At 45.6% G+C, this 18854-nt stretch overlaps 1 protein-coding gene across 1 annotated transcript; it reads right to left on the reverse strand.

Annotated features, from left to right (window-relative positions):
- Nucleotides 1-213: 213 nt before the first annotated feature.
- On the reverse strand, nucleotides 214-18532 carry SMIM7 (small integral membrane protein 7). Its single transcript, XM_038740177.1, has 5 exons — nucleotides 18463-18532; nucleotides 18296-18337; nucleotides 16815-16867; nucleotides 5524-5614; nucleotides 214-2264 (listed from the first exon to the last, which is right to left on the reverse strand). Exons 1-5 carry the CDS (start codon nucleotides 18489-18491, stop codon nucleotides 2249-2251), a joined length of 231 nt encoding a protein of 76 aa, XP_038596105.1. The 5' UTR covers nucleotides 18492-18532; the 3' UTR covers nucleotides 214-2248.
- Nucleotides 18533-18854: the final 322 nt, after the last annotated feature.

The raw sequence follows: 18854 nt of genomic DNA on the forward strand, positions 1-18854 counted from the left end.
TAAAGAGCCTTGATACACTCACAAGAATATAACTTGGTCCCTACAAGTTACTTTCCATTTTAAAAGAACTAGTACTAAAGGACACAGGCATCTTAATATGTAAAGAACTGCATTAATTCAATACTGTAGTAACACCAGGTATATATATATTTTAAAAAAACAACCCAAATGTTTTATCATTTGTAAGAGTTCTAGGTGTTTCAGGACACTCACTCAGATAAATACAATGCTTTATTAAACTCCCCAGATGGTAAGCAGGAGACAGATATTACAGGTCTATATGATTATACAAGAATATATCAAATGTGAATGAGACTAGTACCTCATCAAAGTCTGTTAACTCACAGAAGTACGCGATTGTACTCCCAGGCACGGTTCCTGATTTGACAAGATAGAAGATATAAACGTGCAAATGAAATTCAATTTTTAACAGAAAAGGGTTATAAAAAAAAAAAAGGCTGGGGAATGTAGGTGACTTTAGTGCTGACCGATCACTTGAAGATAGCCTTTAGTTCAACCTGATTTACAGAGTGATATATTAGCTATCTAGAAAAACAAAGGGAAAAGTCTAAAATGTAAAATTTTAACAGCCTGAAAAATGAATATGCATCTTCTTCCTAAGGAAGCTTTGACGCTACCATATAAAACTTTAAGGAATGCAATTATGTTAATACTGAATTGAAATTTTCCCAAATGCCATTTTAAGAAATATGGAATCAAAAACCTATCTGGGGGCTTTCAGTGCCTTAGGTGGTATTCTTTTCAAATGGTTCCCCACCATTGTCTTTGTCTTTTTTTTTTTTCTTCAAAGTCTTCCTCTTCCCCGGGAATGTTTACATTTCATGACTTAGGAAAAAAAAAAAAATACCAGGTTTGAACAACATATTGTCATCAAATTTTGCATTTTTCTGCAGGAAACCAATGCTTTTGGCCATTACAGTGTAAGTTCCATGTGAGTAAGGAACTTATCTGGTTTGTACTCACCAAACATTCAGTACAGGTGCATTGCACTCAGTGGGCATTCAATAAATTCTTTACTACATATTTTATACCCCCAGATTGGTGACATTTTGTGTATACTCACCTTATAAGTTTCTTATTTAAAAGGCAGCCCCAGAAATGCATACATTTTGAGTGTTTATTTGAAAAACCCAAAATTATCAAAAACACATTAAAGATGACTATATTCTGGTTGCATATCTAAGATGCCAAATATCAGAACTCAAAAGGTACAACCAATTTTGCCATTCCCCACCTATGCCTTCCCTGCACTTGCCACTAAAACTGCTCCCTTTAATATCTGAGTGTTTTCTTGTAACATTGGACTAATACTATGGTATCATTCTTTGACCATTCACCTTCTCAAAGCAAACTTAGCCTGAAATAATAGATTCCCTGTTCCCTATAGCAATTTATACATTAGCAACTAGCAAAGAATTATAGGAGGGTCTGTTTCCAATCAGTGATAGAAACTGAAGGATTACAATGTCTTTCAGAAACGGCAATAGTCTGTAAGTGTCACTTGCTGATCCAGAAATGTTACGTTTTGAGTCATCATTTATGCATGCTATATAAACAAGTGCTATGTTAAACCAAGTAGGCAGTACACTCAGTTCTGCCATAATGCATGTTTTCAGTCTGCATTTTGGCTAGGACATTGTTAGGGAATGTTTGCCCAACAATGTGAGCCTCTTTGGATTCTGTGGGCTGTGGTGCCAGAAGACGCGGCTTGTGCCCGGCCCCAGCATCAGTGAGCACTGCAGTGACTTTTCCTCAGCGTCGGGTTTCGCAAGAACACAACGCTCATGTTATAGAATTGGGTGTACTTAATTACTATAGTATAGCCTCTGTACATCAATGTTCTCCCCCAGAAAAATAAGGTCATATTAACATACAATTCAAATCCTGAAAGGTGCACAAACTATCCCATAAAGACTTCTGGGATGGGCGGTGGACAGACGGCAAAGTTTTCTCTAGATAAGTTATCAGAACAGCCTTAACCCCTCTAAAAATATTCGTAACGCTATTTATTGAGTGTGAGGCAATGCCAGTTAAATTTAGATGTTAGATGAAGTGAGGATCCCTTTCGATTTACAAATCTGTTTAAAGAACTATCTGTGGCTTCAGAAACATCCATTAAAAAAAGACCCCCATCTTTTGCATTAAGGGAACAGCACACATTTCCAAGTTGTCAAGAACAGAGAATCAGTTTCCTGTAAGATACGTTCCTTTTCTTGGTCTGCAGCTTTCAAGAACCAAACAACCTGTAGGATAAGAAGGAGAGAAATACAGTATCACTGAGAGAAGACGACTGACCGGCAAAAAGAAAACAAGAAAACACTGAGGTTTTAGAAGCAGCATGTCCTAGTAGATAGAGCACACGCCTGAGAGTCAGAAGGACCTGGTTGGGTTGCAATGCTTTGAAGAGGCTGAATTTGATTCTTGCACATTTCTTTCCCAATCCGGGCAGGACTGTGTTCTGGCGCTTGACTAGATTTGAGAAGGGAACTAATATCTGGATGTCTATTGTGGGTCACTTCACACTTAATAGTAATGATGATGGCATTAAGCGCCAGGGTAGATACAGACTAATCAGGTTGGACACAGTCCACGTCCCAAATGGGGCTCACAGTCTTAATCCCCATTTTACAGATGAGGTAACAGGCACAGAGAAGTGAAGCGATTTGCCCAGATCACACAGCTGACAAGTGGCAGAGCCAGGATTAGAATTCAGGACCTCTGACTCCCGAGCCCGGGCTCTTTCCACTAAGCCATGCTGCTTCTCAAAGAGCATGAAATGAGGCAAGAATAGATGCGCCATTCTTTCCCCATAGCCTTGTGTCATTTTGCTCGTTACTAATGCTCACAGTTAAATGTCATCAATTCAAAGTCAGGGGCCCCAAGTCCAGAGGGGAGGAGCCCTGCCCCACTAGCAGTTCAGGGGAAAAGGGAGGAAAGGCACTAGAAGCCCTGGGAAGTGGAAGGTACATATGGAGCCCAGTTGCACAGGTCAGAGCAGTCTTTGGACCTCTCTGACTGTTTTATTATCGCCTCACAAGTCTGTCTGGGTGATTTCCGCCCCGTTTATAACACTGATGCTGTGACTACTTGACAGAAAGTCGCTGAGGCTGAGCGCTGTTTCTAAACCAAAAACAAGGTGCCCTTGAAACATAAAGCCCGCTAAGAATTTAGCTAGATTTCAGAGCAAAGTTTCAAATGCAAACCTGAGCCACATTTTTATTTGCTACGTTCCATGAAACTTTGATGAAGGCACTGCAGTTCGCATCAAGTGATATAGTTACTGATTCGGGGGAAGCATCGCCTTACGGACGACTAAATGGAATTGGAAGCCAAAGGGTCAGAGAACCTGGGCTGAGGCAGCACAGACCAGGAATAAAAGCAGCGTGGCCTAGTGGATAGAGACCGGGCCCGGGAGTCAGAAGAACCTGGGTTCCAATCCAGGCTCCGCCACTTTTCTGCTGGGTGACCTTGGGCAAGTCACTTCACCTCTCTGGACCTCAGTTCCCTATAACCTGTAAAATGGGGATTATTTAGTTAAATAATAATTACAGCATTTGTGAAGCACTTACTACATGCCAGGCACTATAAAAAGCGCCGGGGTGGTTACACGCAAATTGGGTTGGACACGGTGACTTGCCCAAGGTCATACAGCAGACAGGCGGCAGATCAGGATTTAGAACTCGCGACCTTCCAATTCCCAGGACAGTGCTCTACCCACTACGCTGTGCTGCTTTTCTGTGAGCCCTGCATGGGACATGGACTGTGTCCAACCTGATTAGCTCATATCTACCCCAGCACTTAGTGCAGTGCCTGGCACATAGTAAGTGTGCATCGAATCTTAAAAAAAAGAATAGGCATCAGAAAATGTCCGTTTTAACCTGGTCTGTCACTTAACCCGCTTTATGAGCCTGGATAAGTTGCTTCACGGGGGTGATGGTTCCCCATGGACCTGGCACTGTAGGCGTGATACCATTAAACTTGTTAGAGAAGCAGCGTGGCTCAATGGAAAGAACTCGGGCTTGGGAGTCAGAGGTCATGGGTTCCAATCCCGGCTCCGCTACTTAATGGCTGTGTGACTTTGGGCAAGTCACAACTTCTCTGTGCCTGTTACCTCATCTGTAAAATGGGGATTAAGATTGTGAGCCCCACATGGGACAACTTGATCACCCTGTATCCCCCCTAGAGCTTAGAACGGTGCTTTGTACATAATATGCGCTTAACAAATACCACCATTATTATTATTAAGCACGAGTAGCCAAACAATCCCACCCTGCCGCTTGAAGCCAGACTGTGAGTCGCATGAGGGACAGGGACTGTGTCCAACCTAATCCACTTGAATTGACCCAGTGCTTAGAACACTGTTTGACACACAGTAAGTGCTTAAATACCATAAAGAAAAAAGGGTCTTTATGTGTCAGGCACTTTACTAAACGCTGGGGTAGATGCAAGCTAATTAGTTTGGACACAGTCCAGGTCCTTCATGGGGCTCGCAATCTTAATCTCCATTTTACAGATGAGGTAACTGAGGCCACACTGCTTCTCATAACACTACAATCATTATTATTATCATTATTAGCAGAGAACATTCTACAAACTCCATTGTACTCTCCCAAGTGCTGAGTATAATGCTCTGCACACAGTAAGCACTCAAGAAACACGATGGATTGAAACGGTGACAGAGGAGGAAAAAGATGTCATGGCCAGGTGCAGGAGGCCTACCCCACGAACTGGGGCCACCCACCCCCACCTCGGCAGTTTGGGGGTCCAAACAACGCACAGACATCGTTGCCCCAGGTGAGAACCCCATGGCCACAGCGGCAGAGCCAGGTTGCCTATAGGGCAGCTCCCACCAAATCGATCGATCCATGGTATTTATTGAGTGCTTACTGTGTATAGAGCACTGTACTAAGCACTCAGGAAAAGTACAACAGAGCCAGTTGACGTGGCAGACGCGATCCCCACCACAAGGAGCTCCTCAGGCCGCCAGGATGAGGCAGGTGTATGGGACTTGGGAGAAAAATGTGCTACTCTGTAGTGTAGGCTCATTCATTCAATCGTATTTATTGAGCGCTTACTGTGTGCAGAGCACTGTACTAAGCGCTTGGGAAGTACAAGTTGGCAACATATAGAGACGGTCCCTACCCAACAGCGGGCTCGCAGTCTAGAAGGCTCGTGTTATGGTGGTCTGGGAGTGCTGTCCTTTCACCCTTTCTCCCTCAACCCACCCACCCTCAGCCAGGAACAGTGATGGAGAAGCATCTTCCCTTTCCACGCTAGTTTCCCCGCTTTCCCTCCTCCTGCAATGTTAAAATGAAAAGTCGGCACCCCTGAGTCACAACCTCTCTGTAACTCAGTTCTTTTCATTGGTAAAACGGGAATAATGTACTGGGAGTCGTCGAGGGGGAAAAAAAAAAGCACTTTGAAAATACAATACTGCGCACTGAATCCACGAGAAAAGCAGATCAAAATAAGTGATATACTTTGGCATCTAGTTCTACTTACACAATCATACAAAACATCATGAAAACATTCCATAAGGCAATGAAGATTCGAAAGTATCTGAGACTTAACAAAAACTCCCTGATGTTGTCACCTAGAAAAATGAAGAAACAACTGTTTAATATGGTTAAAAAATTCAAGCTAACCACCTGTTTTACTTTTTGAATGTCAAATGATTCCCTGAAGACCAAAATTCTAAACATTTACTTTAAGCTATCTTTCACGGTAAAAAAACAAAAAACCCACAAAAAACAAAACCCAATCAATCATATTTATTGAGCGCTTACTATGTGCAGAGCACTGTACTAAGCGCTTGGGAAGTACAAATTGGCAACATATAGAGCTCATTGGGCTCACAGTATAAAAGGGGGAGACAGAGAACAAAACCAAACATACTAACAAAATAAAATAAATAGAATAGATATGTACAAGTAAAATAGAGTAATAAATATGTACAAACATATATACATATATATAACCCAATGATCACAACCAAAATTCAGAGAGAAAAGCCTAGAAGTACCAAGCTTCCCGTCCCCGCAACAGAAAACACAGTAAGACAAGTGTGCAAAAATGTGTTTCTCTAGTTCTTCACTGAGGAAAAGGAACTTCTGAGGCAAGTGCATTAGACTGCAAATTGCTTGAGGGCAGAGAAGTTAAGTAATTTGCCCAAGGTTACAGGGCAGTTAAGTGGTGGAGCCGGGACTAGAACCCAGGTCCAGGACCTTTCCGCTATGCCCCGCTGTTTCCAAATGTACCTATGTAGAGGAATTCTGAGGGTATGAATAAACTGCACAAGAGGGGTTCATATTCATAGGGTTTGAACAAGGAAGGCTTCCTGGATGAGGTGAGATTTTACACGGACTTTAACAATGGAGAGATGGCAATCAATATGGCAGATATAATTGGGAGTTGAGCGAGACAGAGAGTTCCAGACAGAGAACAAAGGTGAAAGAGTCACAAGTAAGGAATAGCTACAAAATAAGCTAGTGAGGAACAAAGAATGTGAACAGGAGAGAAATGGGTGAGGAGAGCGACTGTGTAAAGTGGAGTCAGAGGTGGAAAGCCTTGAAGCCAACGGTCCAGGGCGTCTGTTGAATGCACAGGGAGACGGGTAAATCATTGGAGGTTTTAGAGGAGTGTACAGCAAAAAGATGATCTCTGCTGCAGCGTGGAGTTTGAACTGGAAGTGGGTCCTTAGTACAGTGCTCTGCGCACAGTAAGCAGTCAATAAACACCACTGGTTGAGGTGGAGGAGGCTAGTACTGGCTACCTGCCACCACTCCAAATCGACACCTACGTGGTTGTAGTTCATACTGACTCGAATGTTGACGATGAGTAGCAAAATGAAGTCCAAAGCAGCTCAATGGCATTTACTGAGTGCCTGTGTGCAGAATAATAATAATAATAATAATAATAATAATGATGGTATTTCTTAAGCACTATGTGCCAAGCACTGTTCTAAGTGCTGGGGTAGATACAAGGTAATCAGGTTGTCCCACATGGGGCTCACAATCTTAATCCCCATTTTATGGATGACGTAACAGGCACAGAGAAGTTAAGTGGCTGGCCCAAGGTCACACAGCAGACAAGTGGCAGAACCTGGATTAGCACCCGTGTCTTCTGACTCCCAAGTCCGTGCTCTTTCCACTAGGCCACGCTGCTTCTCTAAGGACTTAGTGTTTGGGAGAGTACTGGCCTAGAGCACAGGCCTGGGAGTCAAAGGTCGTGGGTTCTAATCCTGACTCTGCCACATGTCTGCTGTGTGACCTTGGGCAAGTCACTTCACTGGGCCTCAGCTACCTCATCTGGAAAATGGGGATAAAGCCTATGAGCCCCATGAGGGACATGGACTGTGTCCCACCTGATTACCTTGTATCTACCCCAGCGCTTAGACAGTGTTTGGTACATAGTAAGTGTTTTAACAAATTCCACAATTAGGCCAATGTCCTACCTCTGGCCTGGTACACCATCATCATCAATCGTATTTATTGAGCGCTTACTATGTGCAGAGCACTGGACTAGGCGCTTGGGAAGTACAAATTGGCAACATATAGAGACAGTCCCTACCCAACAGTGGGCTCACAGTCTAAAAGGGGGGAGACAGAGAACAAAACCAAACATACTAACAAAATAAAATAAATAGAATAGATATGTACAAGTAAAATAGAGTAATAAATATGTACAAACATATATACATATATACAGGTGCTATGGGGAAGGGAAGGAGGTAAGATGGGGGGATGGAGAGGGGGACGAGGGGGAGAAAAGATATGTACAAACATATATACATATATACAGGTGCTGTGGGGAAGGGAAGGAGTTAAGATGGGGGGGGATGGAGGGGGGAGACGAGGGGGTACACCCTCCCTCCTCAAATCCACATACACACACACACACACACAAATCAATCACACTTCCCCCCTTCAAAGCCCTACTGAAGGCTTACCTCCTCCAAGAGGACTTCCAGACTAACCCTGCCTTTTCCTCAGCTCCTCCTCCCCTCTCCATCGCCCCAACTCATTCCCTTCGCTCTATCCCCCTCCCCACAGCACTTGTGTATCTATGTATACATCTATAATTCCATTTATAATAATGGTGGTACTTATGAAGCGCTATGTGCCAAGCATTATACTGATGCCTGTTTACTTGTTTTGATGTCTGCCTCCTCCCCTCTTCTAGACTGTAAGCCCAGTGCGGGCAGGGTTTGCCTCTCTTTATTGCTGAATTGTATTTTCCAATCACTTAGTACAGTCCTCTGCACACAGTAAGCACTCAAATAGGATTGAATAATAGAATCATGAGACAACTCCTACCCTCAAAGAATCTACAAACTAGCATGGAGGGAGAGACAGACACTAAAATAAAATTACAGCTAGGGGGTATGTATGGGAATTAGTGCTTATGTGACAGGATAATAAAGATATATACATAAGTATATGTGAAATAGCTTGGTCTAGTGGATAGAGCCTGGTTCTGGGAGTCAGTGGATCTGGGTTCTAATCCTGCCTCTGCCACTTTGCTCTGTAACCTAGGGCAAGTCACTTCACTTGTCTATGCCTCAACTACCTCATCTGTAAAATGGGGGTTAAAACTGTGAGCCCTAGGTGGGAGAAGGACAGTGTCCAACCTGATTAGCTTGTATTCATTCATTCAATCGTATTTATTGTACCCACCCCAGCGCTTAGTACAGTACCTGGAACATAGAAAACACTTAAATACCATAAAAAAGTACCTTGGATGGTTGAAAGTGCTTGTAAGAAGCCAGAAAGTGCTAAAGTAGCAGCTGGGAGGTGGGGGAAATGAATTGCTTATATCCACAGTCTAAAAGAAGTTAGGAATTTTTGTCTACATGAAATTTAACACAACTAGCCCCTACCATTATTTTTTAAAGGATGTCAGAGGAAATTATGATTAGTATTTGGCTGCAGAGAGATAACAGATTGAGAGCACATGACTGTTTGGCATGCTACTCAACTTGGTTAGGAGGGAATTGTATGTAATTGAGTGCCAACTGTGTGCAAAGCATTGTATTAGGGGTGAGAACAATAGAAATAAAAGGCAAATCCCTACCCTCAAGGGGTTTACAATCTAATCAATCAATGGCATTTATTGAGTGCGCATAGTACTAAGGGCTTGGTGGGAGTACAATAGACGCTGTCTCTCCCCGCCTTCAAGGAATTTTGCAGCCAAATGGGGGAAACATAAAAAATTTTTTTTACAACTAATGGTAGAGCTAACAGCAAGGGTACACACATAAATACTTCGATGCTCAGGGTGGAGTGATTAGATCAGAGATGATGGGATTTAGCCTGGGAAGGCTTCATTTGAAGGAAGGGAGATTTCAGGAGACTTTTGAAGAGAGCTGTGGTGAAAAAATTTGAGGGCAGAGGAAACATGAGCAAGGGAAGAGCAATGGGGAGTAGCAGTGGAAGAAAGCAGATATGCCAAGAGAGAGCTGGTAGAGAGCCTTGAAGCCAATGGTCAGGAGTTTCTGCTTGATAATAACAGAAGTGAGTAGCTATTGGAAGTTTATGAGTAGATTCATTCATTCAATCGTATTTATTGAGCGCTTACTGTGTGCAGAGCACTGTACTAAGCACTTGGAAAGTACAATTTGGCAACAGAGACAATCCCTAAATGATTGCTCTTTATGGCATTTCGAAGCACTTACTACATGTCAGGAACTGTACTGGGAGCTGAAGTGGATACGAGCTAATCAGGTTGGACACAGCCCACGTTCTACGTGGGGCTCACAGTCTTAATCCCCATTTTACAGATGAGGTAACGGGTGCAGAGACGCTAAATGACTCACCTAAGGTCACTCAGCAGACAAGGGGCAGAGCTGGGATTAGAACCCAGGTCCTTAGACCACATATCTGCTGTGTGACTTTGGGAAAGTCACTTCACTTCTCTCATCTATAAAATGGGGATTAAGACCGTGAACCAACCCATTTTATCTATCCTAGTGCTTAAGCACAGTGCCCGGCACACAGTAAGTGCTACACGGACCTTTTTCTTTTATTTTTTAAAACAGTATCAAAGCTAACAGAGGTCAAGGAGGAGTAGGACAGAGAAGAACCCATTGGAGCCCCTGATGAGCATGGTCTCAGTGGAATGAAGGGTGCAAAAGTCAGACTGCAGTGGATCAAGCAGAAAGGTGGTGGAGGGGGAGGGAAGGCACTGTAGTGGATACACATTCAAGGAATTTGGACAAAAATGGGAGCAGGGAGGCTTCTGTATGAGAAAGGCAAGATTATGTTTGAAGGCAGAGAGAAATGAGTCTGCAGAGAAGCAGCATGACCTACTGGATAGAGCCTGTACTGTACCAAGTGCGGGGGTGGATACGAGCCGATCCAGTTTTTTTTTTAAATGGCATTTATTAAGCACTTACTATGTGCAAAGCACTGTTCTAAGTGCTGGGGAGGTTACAAGGTGATCAGGTTGTCCCACAGAGGGCTCACAGTCTTAATCCCCATTTTACAGATGAGGAAACTGAGGCACAGAGCAGTTAAGTGACTTGCCCACAGTCACACAGCTGACAAGTGGTGGAGCCGGGATTTGAACCCATGACCTCAGACTCCCAAGCCCGGGCTCCTTCCATTGAGCCACGCTGCTTCTCAAGCGTGTGGGACAGTCCCTGTCCCACGCGGACCTCACAGCCCCGATCCTCATTTTCCAGATGAGGTAACTGAGGCCCCGAGAAGCGAAGAGACCTGCCCACGGCCACACAGCAGACAAGCGGCGGAGCCGAAATTAGAACCCATGACCTCCTGACTCTCAGGCTTGTGCTCCATCCACTAGGCCAGACTGCTTAACGTTCAGTTTTAAACCATGTTAAACTTAAGTGCCAGTGCAACATCTACGAGGTGACGTCCTGGAGGAAAGAGAAGCAGTTTGGCCTAGTGGAAAGAGCAGGAGCCTGGGAGTCAGAGGTCATGGGTTCAAATCCCAGCTCCGCCAATTATCAGCTGTGTGACTTTGGGCAAGTCACTTAACTTCTCTGTGACTCTGTTACCTCATCTGTAAAATGGGGATTAAGACTGTGAGCCCCACGTGGGACAACCTGATCACCTTGTATCCTCCCCGGCACTTAGAACAGTGTTTTGCACATAGTAAGCGCTTAACAAATGCCATTATTATTATTATTACTATTAACAGATACTTCAAGAAAAAAATATGAATAAGAGGTTGAAGATGGCAGTAAGGGAGGGGAGAAGGGAAGGCGCAGTGTCTTCAAGAGGTGAGAATGGAAGGGTCAGGTAGCAAGCCTAAGGGGTGGTATAATCAAACAATCGTATTTATTGAGCGCTTACTGTGTGTAAGCGCTTGGGAAGTACAAGTTGGCAACATATAGAGACAGTCCCTACCCAACAGTGGGCTCACAGTCTAAAAGGGGGAGACAGAGAACAAAACCAAACATATTAACAAAATAAAATAAATAGAATAGATATGTACAAGTAAAATGAATAGAGTAATAAACATGTACAAACATATATACATATATACAGGTGCTGTGGGGAAGGGAAGGAGGTAAGACGGGGGGATGGAAAGGGGGATGAGGGGGAGAGGAAGGAGGGGGCTCAGTCTGGGAAGGCCTCCTGGAGGAGGTGAGCTCTCAGCAGGGCCTTGAAGGGAGGAAGAGAGCTAGCTTTGCGGATGGGCAGAGGGAGGGCATTCCAGGCCCGGGGGATGACGTGGGCCGGGGGTCGACGGCGGGACAGGCGAGAACGAGGTACGGTGAGGAGATTAGCGGTGGAGGAGCGGAGGGTGCGGGCTGGGCAGTAGAAGGAGAGAAGGGAGGTGAGGTAGGAGGGGGCGAGGTGATGGAGAGCCTTGAAGCCCAGGGTGAAGAGTTTCTGCCTGATGCGCAGGTTGATTGGTAGCCACTGGAGATTTTTGAGGAGGGGAGTAATATGCCCAGAACGTTTCTGGACAAAGATAATCCGGGTAGCAGCATGAAGTATGGATTGAAGTGGAGAGAGACACACGAGGAGTGCAGTCAATCAATGGCATTTATTGAGTGCTTACGACAGGCAGAGCACTGTACTAATTGGGAGTACGACAGAATTAGCACAAAGATAGCAGCGCTACGCGTACTCTCCCAAGCGCATAGTACAGTACTCTGCACACAGTAGTACTCACTACAATTGATAGGATGAATACGTATTGGATTGATGAAGACTTTAAGCCTTGATCTTTGGGCCCCTCCCCTCCCACGGGTGCCTTATGCGAATGCCCAACTACGTGATGAACCAGTTCTACGGTGTATCCAACTAATATTCACTCATTCATTCAATCGTATTTACTGAGCGCTTACGGTGTGCAGAGCACTGTACCAAGCACTTGGGAAGTATAAATCGGCAACATATAGACAATCCCTCCCCCTACACTCTAGAAGGGGGAGACAGACAACAAAACAAGACAGGTGTCAATACCATCAAAATAGATTAATAGAATTATAGCTTTATACATATCATTAACAGAGAAATAAAAATATACAAATATACACAAGTGCTGTGGGGAGAAGGGGGTAGGGCGGGGAGGAGGAGCAGCAGCAGAGGAAGGGGGGGGCTCAGTCTGAGAAGGCCTCCTGGAGGAAGTGAGCCCTCAGTAGGGCTTTGAAGCGAGAGCACTGGCTACCAATACACCAATACCAATGTGCATATAGTTATAATTTTATTTATCTATTTTGACGCTTTTTTGTTTTGTTGTCTGTCTCCCCCTTCTAGACTGTGAGCCCGCTGTTGAATAGGGATTGTCTCTGTTGCCGAACTGTACTTTACAAGCACTTAGTAATAATAATAATAATAATGACATTTATTAAGCGCTTACTATGTGCAAAGCACTGTTCTAAGTGCTGGGGAGGTTACAAGGTGATCAGGTTGTCCCACGGGGGGCTCACAGTCTTAATCCCCATTTTACAGATGAGGTAACTGAGGCCCAGAGAAGTTAAGTGACTTGCCCAAAGTCACACAGCTGACAACTGGCAGAGCCGGGATTTGAACCCATGACCTCTGACTCCAAAGCCCGTGCTCTTTTCCACTGAGCCACGCTGCTTCTCTAGTACAGTGCTCTGCACACAGTAAGTGCTCAAATACAATTTAATGAATGAATGAATGAGGGCTGGGGCGGGAGGGGAGGCTGGCTTGTCTTTCTTGCTCGAGTTCGGTTATATTATTGTCTGTCTCCCCCCCTTAGACCGTAAGCTCCTTGTGGGCAGGGGAACGTGTTTAATTCTGTCCTACTGTACTCTCCCAACCGCTTAGTACAGTGTTCCGCACACAGTAAGCACTCAACAGATACAATCGATTCATCACCCACCACACACCATATGAGGCCAACAGGCCTTAGCCCAGGGCACTGATACAATCTGGGAGTTCCAGGGCCAGCTAGGGAGGCCCCATACTCACATCACCCTGTTGGGTAGGGACTGTCTCTATATGTTGCCAACTTGTACTTCCCAAGCGCTTAGTACAGTGCTCTGCACACAGTAAGCGCTCAATAAATACGATTGATTGACTGATTGATCACCCAACCTGCTGCTGCTACCGCAGACCACTGCGGTGTGAAAATCCTGTCCCCTGCTTAGATGGTACTGGTTCTAATCACTAAGGACTCTTGCCTGGAGTACCGAGATGTTGGATCCTCCCTCCAAAACCTATTCTTTTGCACAATTATAACAATGGTTTGGCTTAATTTATGACTTTTTTCTTCACTCGATTGTTCTTTTTACCTATTTCCCCCCCCTTAGATTATTTCATCAGCCTTCTCTCTGATCTCCCAATCTCCTGTCTCTCCCCACTTCAGTCTATACTTCACTCTGCTGCCTCGATTATCTTCGTACAGAAACGCTCTGGGCATTCATTCATTCATATTTATTAATAATAAATAATGATGACATTTATTAAGCACTTACTATGTGCAAAGCACTGTTCTAAGCGCTGGGGAGGCTACAGAGTGATCAGGTTGTCCCACAGAGGGCTCACAGTCAATCCCCATTTTACAGATGAGGTAACCGAGGCCCAGAGAAGTGAAGTGACTTGCCCAAAGTCACACAGCTGACAAGTGGCGGAGCCGGGATTTGAACCCATGACCACTGACTCCACAGCCCCATGCTCTTTCCACTGAGCCACGCTGCTTCTCTTACTCTGTGTGTAGAGCACTGTACTAAGCGCTTGGAAGGTACAATTTGGCAACAAATAGAGACAATCCCTAAATGATAGCTCTTTATGGTATTGTGAAGCATTTACTACGTGTCAGGAACTGTACTGGGGGATGAGGTGGATACGAGCAAGTCACAACTTAGGCAAGTCACAACTTCTGATCCTCAGTTACCTCATCTGTAAAATGGGGATTATTCATTCATTCAGTCATATTTATTGAACGCTTACTGTGTGCAGAGCACACAGTACAAGTTGGCATACAGAGATGGTCCCTACCCAACAACGGGCTCACAGTCTAGAAGGGGGAGACAGACAACAAAACAAAACATGTGGACTGGTGTCAAGTCATCAGAATAAATAGAAGTAAAGCTAGATGCACATCATTAACAAAATAAATAGAACAGTAGATATGTACAAGTAAAATAAAGAGAGTAATAAATCTGTACAAACATCTATACAGGTGCTGTGGGGAGGGGAAGGAGGTAGGACGGGGGGGATGGGGAGGGGGAGAGGAAAGAGGGGGCTCAGTCTGGGAAGGCCTCCTGGAGGAGGTGAGCTCTCAGTAGGGCTTTGAAGGGAGGAAGAGAGCTAGTTTAGCGGATGTGTGGAGGGAGGGCATTCCAGGCCAGGGGGAGGACGTGGGCCGGGGGTCGACGGTGGGACAGGCGAGAGCGAGGTACGGTGAGGAGATTAGTGGCAGAGGAGCGGAGGGTGCGGGCTGGGCTGGAGAAGGAGAGAAGGGAGGTGAGGTAGGAGGGGGCGAGGTGATGGACAGCCTTGAAGCCAAGAGTGAGGAGCTTTTGCCTGATGTGTAGGTTGACTGGTAGCCACTGGAAATTTTTGAGGAGGGGAGTAACATGCCCAGAGCGTTTCTGCACAAAGATGATCCGGGTAGCGGTGTGAAGTATAGACTGAAGTGGGGAGAGACAGGAGGATGGGAGATCAGAGAGGAGGCTGATGCAGTAATCCAGTCGGGATAGGATGAGAGTTTGAACCAGCAAGGTAGTGGCTTGGATGGAGAGGAAAGGGCGGATCTTGGCGATGTTGCGGAGGTGAGACTGGCAGGTTTTGGTGATGGATTGGATGTGAGGGGTGAACGAGACAGCAGAGTCGAGGATGACACCAAGGTTGCGGGCTTGTGAGACGGGAAGGATGGCAGTGCCGTCTACAGTGATGGGAAAGTCAGGGAGAGGGCAGGGTTTGGGAGGGAAGATAAGGAGTTTAGTCTTGGACATATTGAGTCCAAGACTGTGGATTAGGACTGTGAGCCCCACGTGGGACAGACTGATCACCTTGTATCCCCCCCAGCGCTTAGAACAGTGCTTTGCACATAGTAAGCGCTTAACAAATGCCATCATTAGTATTGTTATTATTATTATTATTATTATCACCAAACTAGCTCTCTTTCTCCCTTCAAAGCCCTACTAAGAGCTCACCTCCTCCAGGAGGCCTTCCCACAGAATGAGCCCCTTTTTACTCTCCTCCTCCCCATCCCCCTTCCCACAGCACTTGTATATTTTTGTACAGATTTATTACTCTATTTTACTTGTACATATTTACTACTCTATTTTGTTAATGATGCACATATAGCTGTAATTCTATTTATTCTGACGTTTTTGAACCCTGTCTATATGTTTTGTTGTCTGTCTCCCCCTTCTAGACTGTGAGCCCGTTGTTGGGTAGGGACCGTCTCTATACGTTGCTGACTTGTACTTCCCAAGCGCTTAGTACAGTGCTCTGCACACAGTAAGCGCTCAATATGATTGAATAAATAAATGAATAGATTGTGAGCCACATGGACCTGCTTTATCTAAGAGTTTAGTATTTAGTTATAGCCAGCGTTAATATATCTAATGTTACTGTCAATTATATCTAGAATTTCATCTAGTATTTTGCATTTGGTGACATAGCATGGCCTAAAGGAAAGAGCATGGGCCTGGGGAGTCGGAGGACCCGAGTTTTAATTCCAGTTCTGCCACTTGCCTGCTGTGTGACCCTGGCCAGGTCACTTAGCTTTTTGGTACCTCAGTTTCCTCATCCCACCTAATATGTGAGCCCCACATAGGGCCAAAATTCATCCCCCCGCTCCCAGCCCCGGAGCATTTAGAGACTTATCTGTAATTTATTTATATTAAAATCCATCTCACCCTCTAGACTGTAAGCTTGATATGGGCAGAGAATGTGCCTGTTTCTTGCTAGAGTGTATTCTTCCCAAGCACTTAGTACAGTGCTCTGCACACGGTAGGCGCCCAACGAATACGATCGAATGAACGAGATTGGGCCCAACCTTATCACCTTGACTCTACCCCGAAACCTGGCACCTGTTAAGTGCTTATAAATACCTGTTGGCTGTGTGACTTAGGGCAAGGCACTTCACTTCTCTGGGCCTCAGTTCCCTCATCTGTAAAATGGGGATGAAGACTGCGAGCCCCCTTGGGACAACCTGATCACCTTGTAACCTCCCCAGCGCTTAGAACAGTGCTTTGCACATAGTAAGCGCTTAATAAATGCCATTATTATTATTATTACTACTATTTGCTTTTACTACCCCAGAGTTTTGCATAAGGCAAGCACTTAATACATAAATAACGATGGCATTTAAAGGCCGTAGGAGCTCCGAGTACTTACCTGTGGTTGGCTCCCTTGACTCTTCCCCAAACCCTTGGGTGTCCTTTCTTTTCCTGTAGGGACATAAAGAGCGTCGACTTCCTACATACCAGTCGATATTTTAAGGAATCGAGGACACCAAGTTCAAAGTTTGCCTACACCTTTATTTCGCATTTAAGGCGGTGAATGTGGGCAACAAAGCAGCCCCGGCCACCTCTCATCATCATCATCAACCGTATTTATTGAGCGCTTCCTATGTGCAGAACACTGTACTAAGCGCTTGGGAAGTCCAAATTGGCAACATATAGAGACAGTCCCTACCCAACAGTGGGCTCACAGTCACCTCTCGGGAGAAGAGCTAGAGAAGCACTGGAAAGAGCCCGGGCTTTGGAGTCGGAGGTCACGGGTTCGAATCCCAACTCCGCCCCATGTCTGCTGTTAATTTGTACTTCCCAAGCGCTTAGTCCAGTGCTCTGCACATACGAAGCGCTCAATAAATACGACTGAGGATGCTGTGGGACCTGGGGGCAAGTCACTTCGCTTCTCTGAGCCTCAGTTACCTCATCTGGGAAATGGGGCCCACGTGGGACAACCTGATCACTTTGTGCCCCCCCCCCCCGGCGCTTAGAGCAGTGCTTTGCACATAGTAAGCGCTTAACAAATGCCAATATTAAGCACTGTTCTAAGCGCTGGGGAGGTTACAAAGAGATCAGGTTGTCCCATGTGGGGCTCATAGTCTTTATCCCCATTTTACAGATGAGGTAACTGAGGCTCAGAAAATAATAATAATAATAATAATGGCATTTATTAAGCGCTTACTATGTGCAAAGCACTGTTCTAAGCGCTGGGGAGGTTACAAAGAGATCAGGTTGTCCCATGGGGGGCTCATAGTCTTAATCCCCATTTTACAGATGAGGTAACTGAGGCTCAGAGAATAATAATAATAATGATGATGGCATTTATTAAGCGCTTATTATGTGCAAAGCACTGTTCTAAGCGCTGGGGAGGTTAGAGAGATCAGGTTGCCCCATGGGGGGCTCATAGTCTTAACCCCCATTTTACAGATGAGGTAACTAAGGCTCAGAGAATAATAATAATAATAATAATGATAGCATTTATTAAGTGCCTATTATGTGCAAAGCACTGTTCTAAGCGCTGGGGAGGTTACAAAGAGATCAGGTTGTCCCATGGGGGGCTCATAGTCTTAATCCCCATTTTACAGATGAGGTAACTGAGGCTCAGAGAATAATAATAATAATGGCATTTATCAAGCGCTTACTATGTGCAAAGCACTGTTCTAAGCGTTGGGGAGGTTACAGAGAGATCAGGTTGTCCCACGTGGGGCTCATAGTCTTAATCCCCATTTTACAGATGAGGTAACTGAGGCTCAGAGAAAAATAATAATAATAATAATAATAGCATTTATTAAGCTCTTACTGTGTGCAAAGCACTGGGAGGGGGAAACGGAGGAAGGGAGGGCCCGGGGAAGCGGCACAACTCACAGTTTGAAGTTGAGCACGGCTCCGGCGTTCATCAGCAACGTCCTGCGGCCAGAGAGAGAAAGAGCCCGTGCAGAGCGGTGAGGGCCACGAAGCCTCCCCCCCGGCTCCAAAACCGAGTCCCGATCTCCGCCGCCACCCCCCCGGGACCCCCCCGAGCCCCCCGTTACCCGAAGAGCAAGATGTCACCGATCATCATGGCGGTTCAGCCCCCCTCAGGGAACGGCCACCGGAAGCGGAAGCGGGGCGGGAGGGAAGCCGGCCAATCCCCGAGGGATTAAAGCGGGGCTCCACCAATCAGCGATCCGGAAGCGCAAGCGGGCCGGGGGATTGGCCCGCCTCCTCCGGGGCCCCGCCCCCCTGGGCGCCGCGGGCGGGGAAAAGACGAAAGAGAGCGAGGTCCAGCGGGGAGGAGGAGCGGGAGAGCGCCATCTCCTGGCCAGCCAGTCGCCGGGAGAGAAACCGGAGCCGTGGTAATAAAATAATAATGATAATAATGACGGCATTTATCAAGCGCTTACTATGTGCAAAGCACTGTTCTAAGCGCTGGGGAGGTTACAAG

The sequence above is a fragment of the Tachyglossus aculeatus genome, chromosome X1 (genome assembly GCF_015852505.1).
Source record: "Tachyglossus aculeatus isolate mTacAcu1 chromosome X1, mTacAcu1.pri, whole genome shotgun sequence".
NCBI classification, from domain to species: domain Eukaryota; kingdom Metazoa; phylum Chordata; class Mammalia; order Monotremata; family Tachyglossidae; genus Tachyglossus; species Tachyglossus aculeatus.

Coding starts and splice junctions, on each gene's coding strand:
- SMIM7 (XM_038740177.1), bottom strand. CDS start 18,491: ATGATGATCGGTGACATCTTGCTCTTCGG. Junction 16,868..18,295: donor GCCGTGCTCAACTTCAAACT/GTGAGTTGTGCC, acceptor ATGTCCCTACAG/GAAAAGAAAGGACACCCAAG. Junction 5,615..16,814: donor GTCAAGGGAGCCAACCACAG/GTAAGTACTCGG, acceptor TCATTTTTCTAG/GTGACAACATCAGGGAGTTT.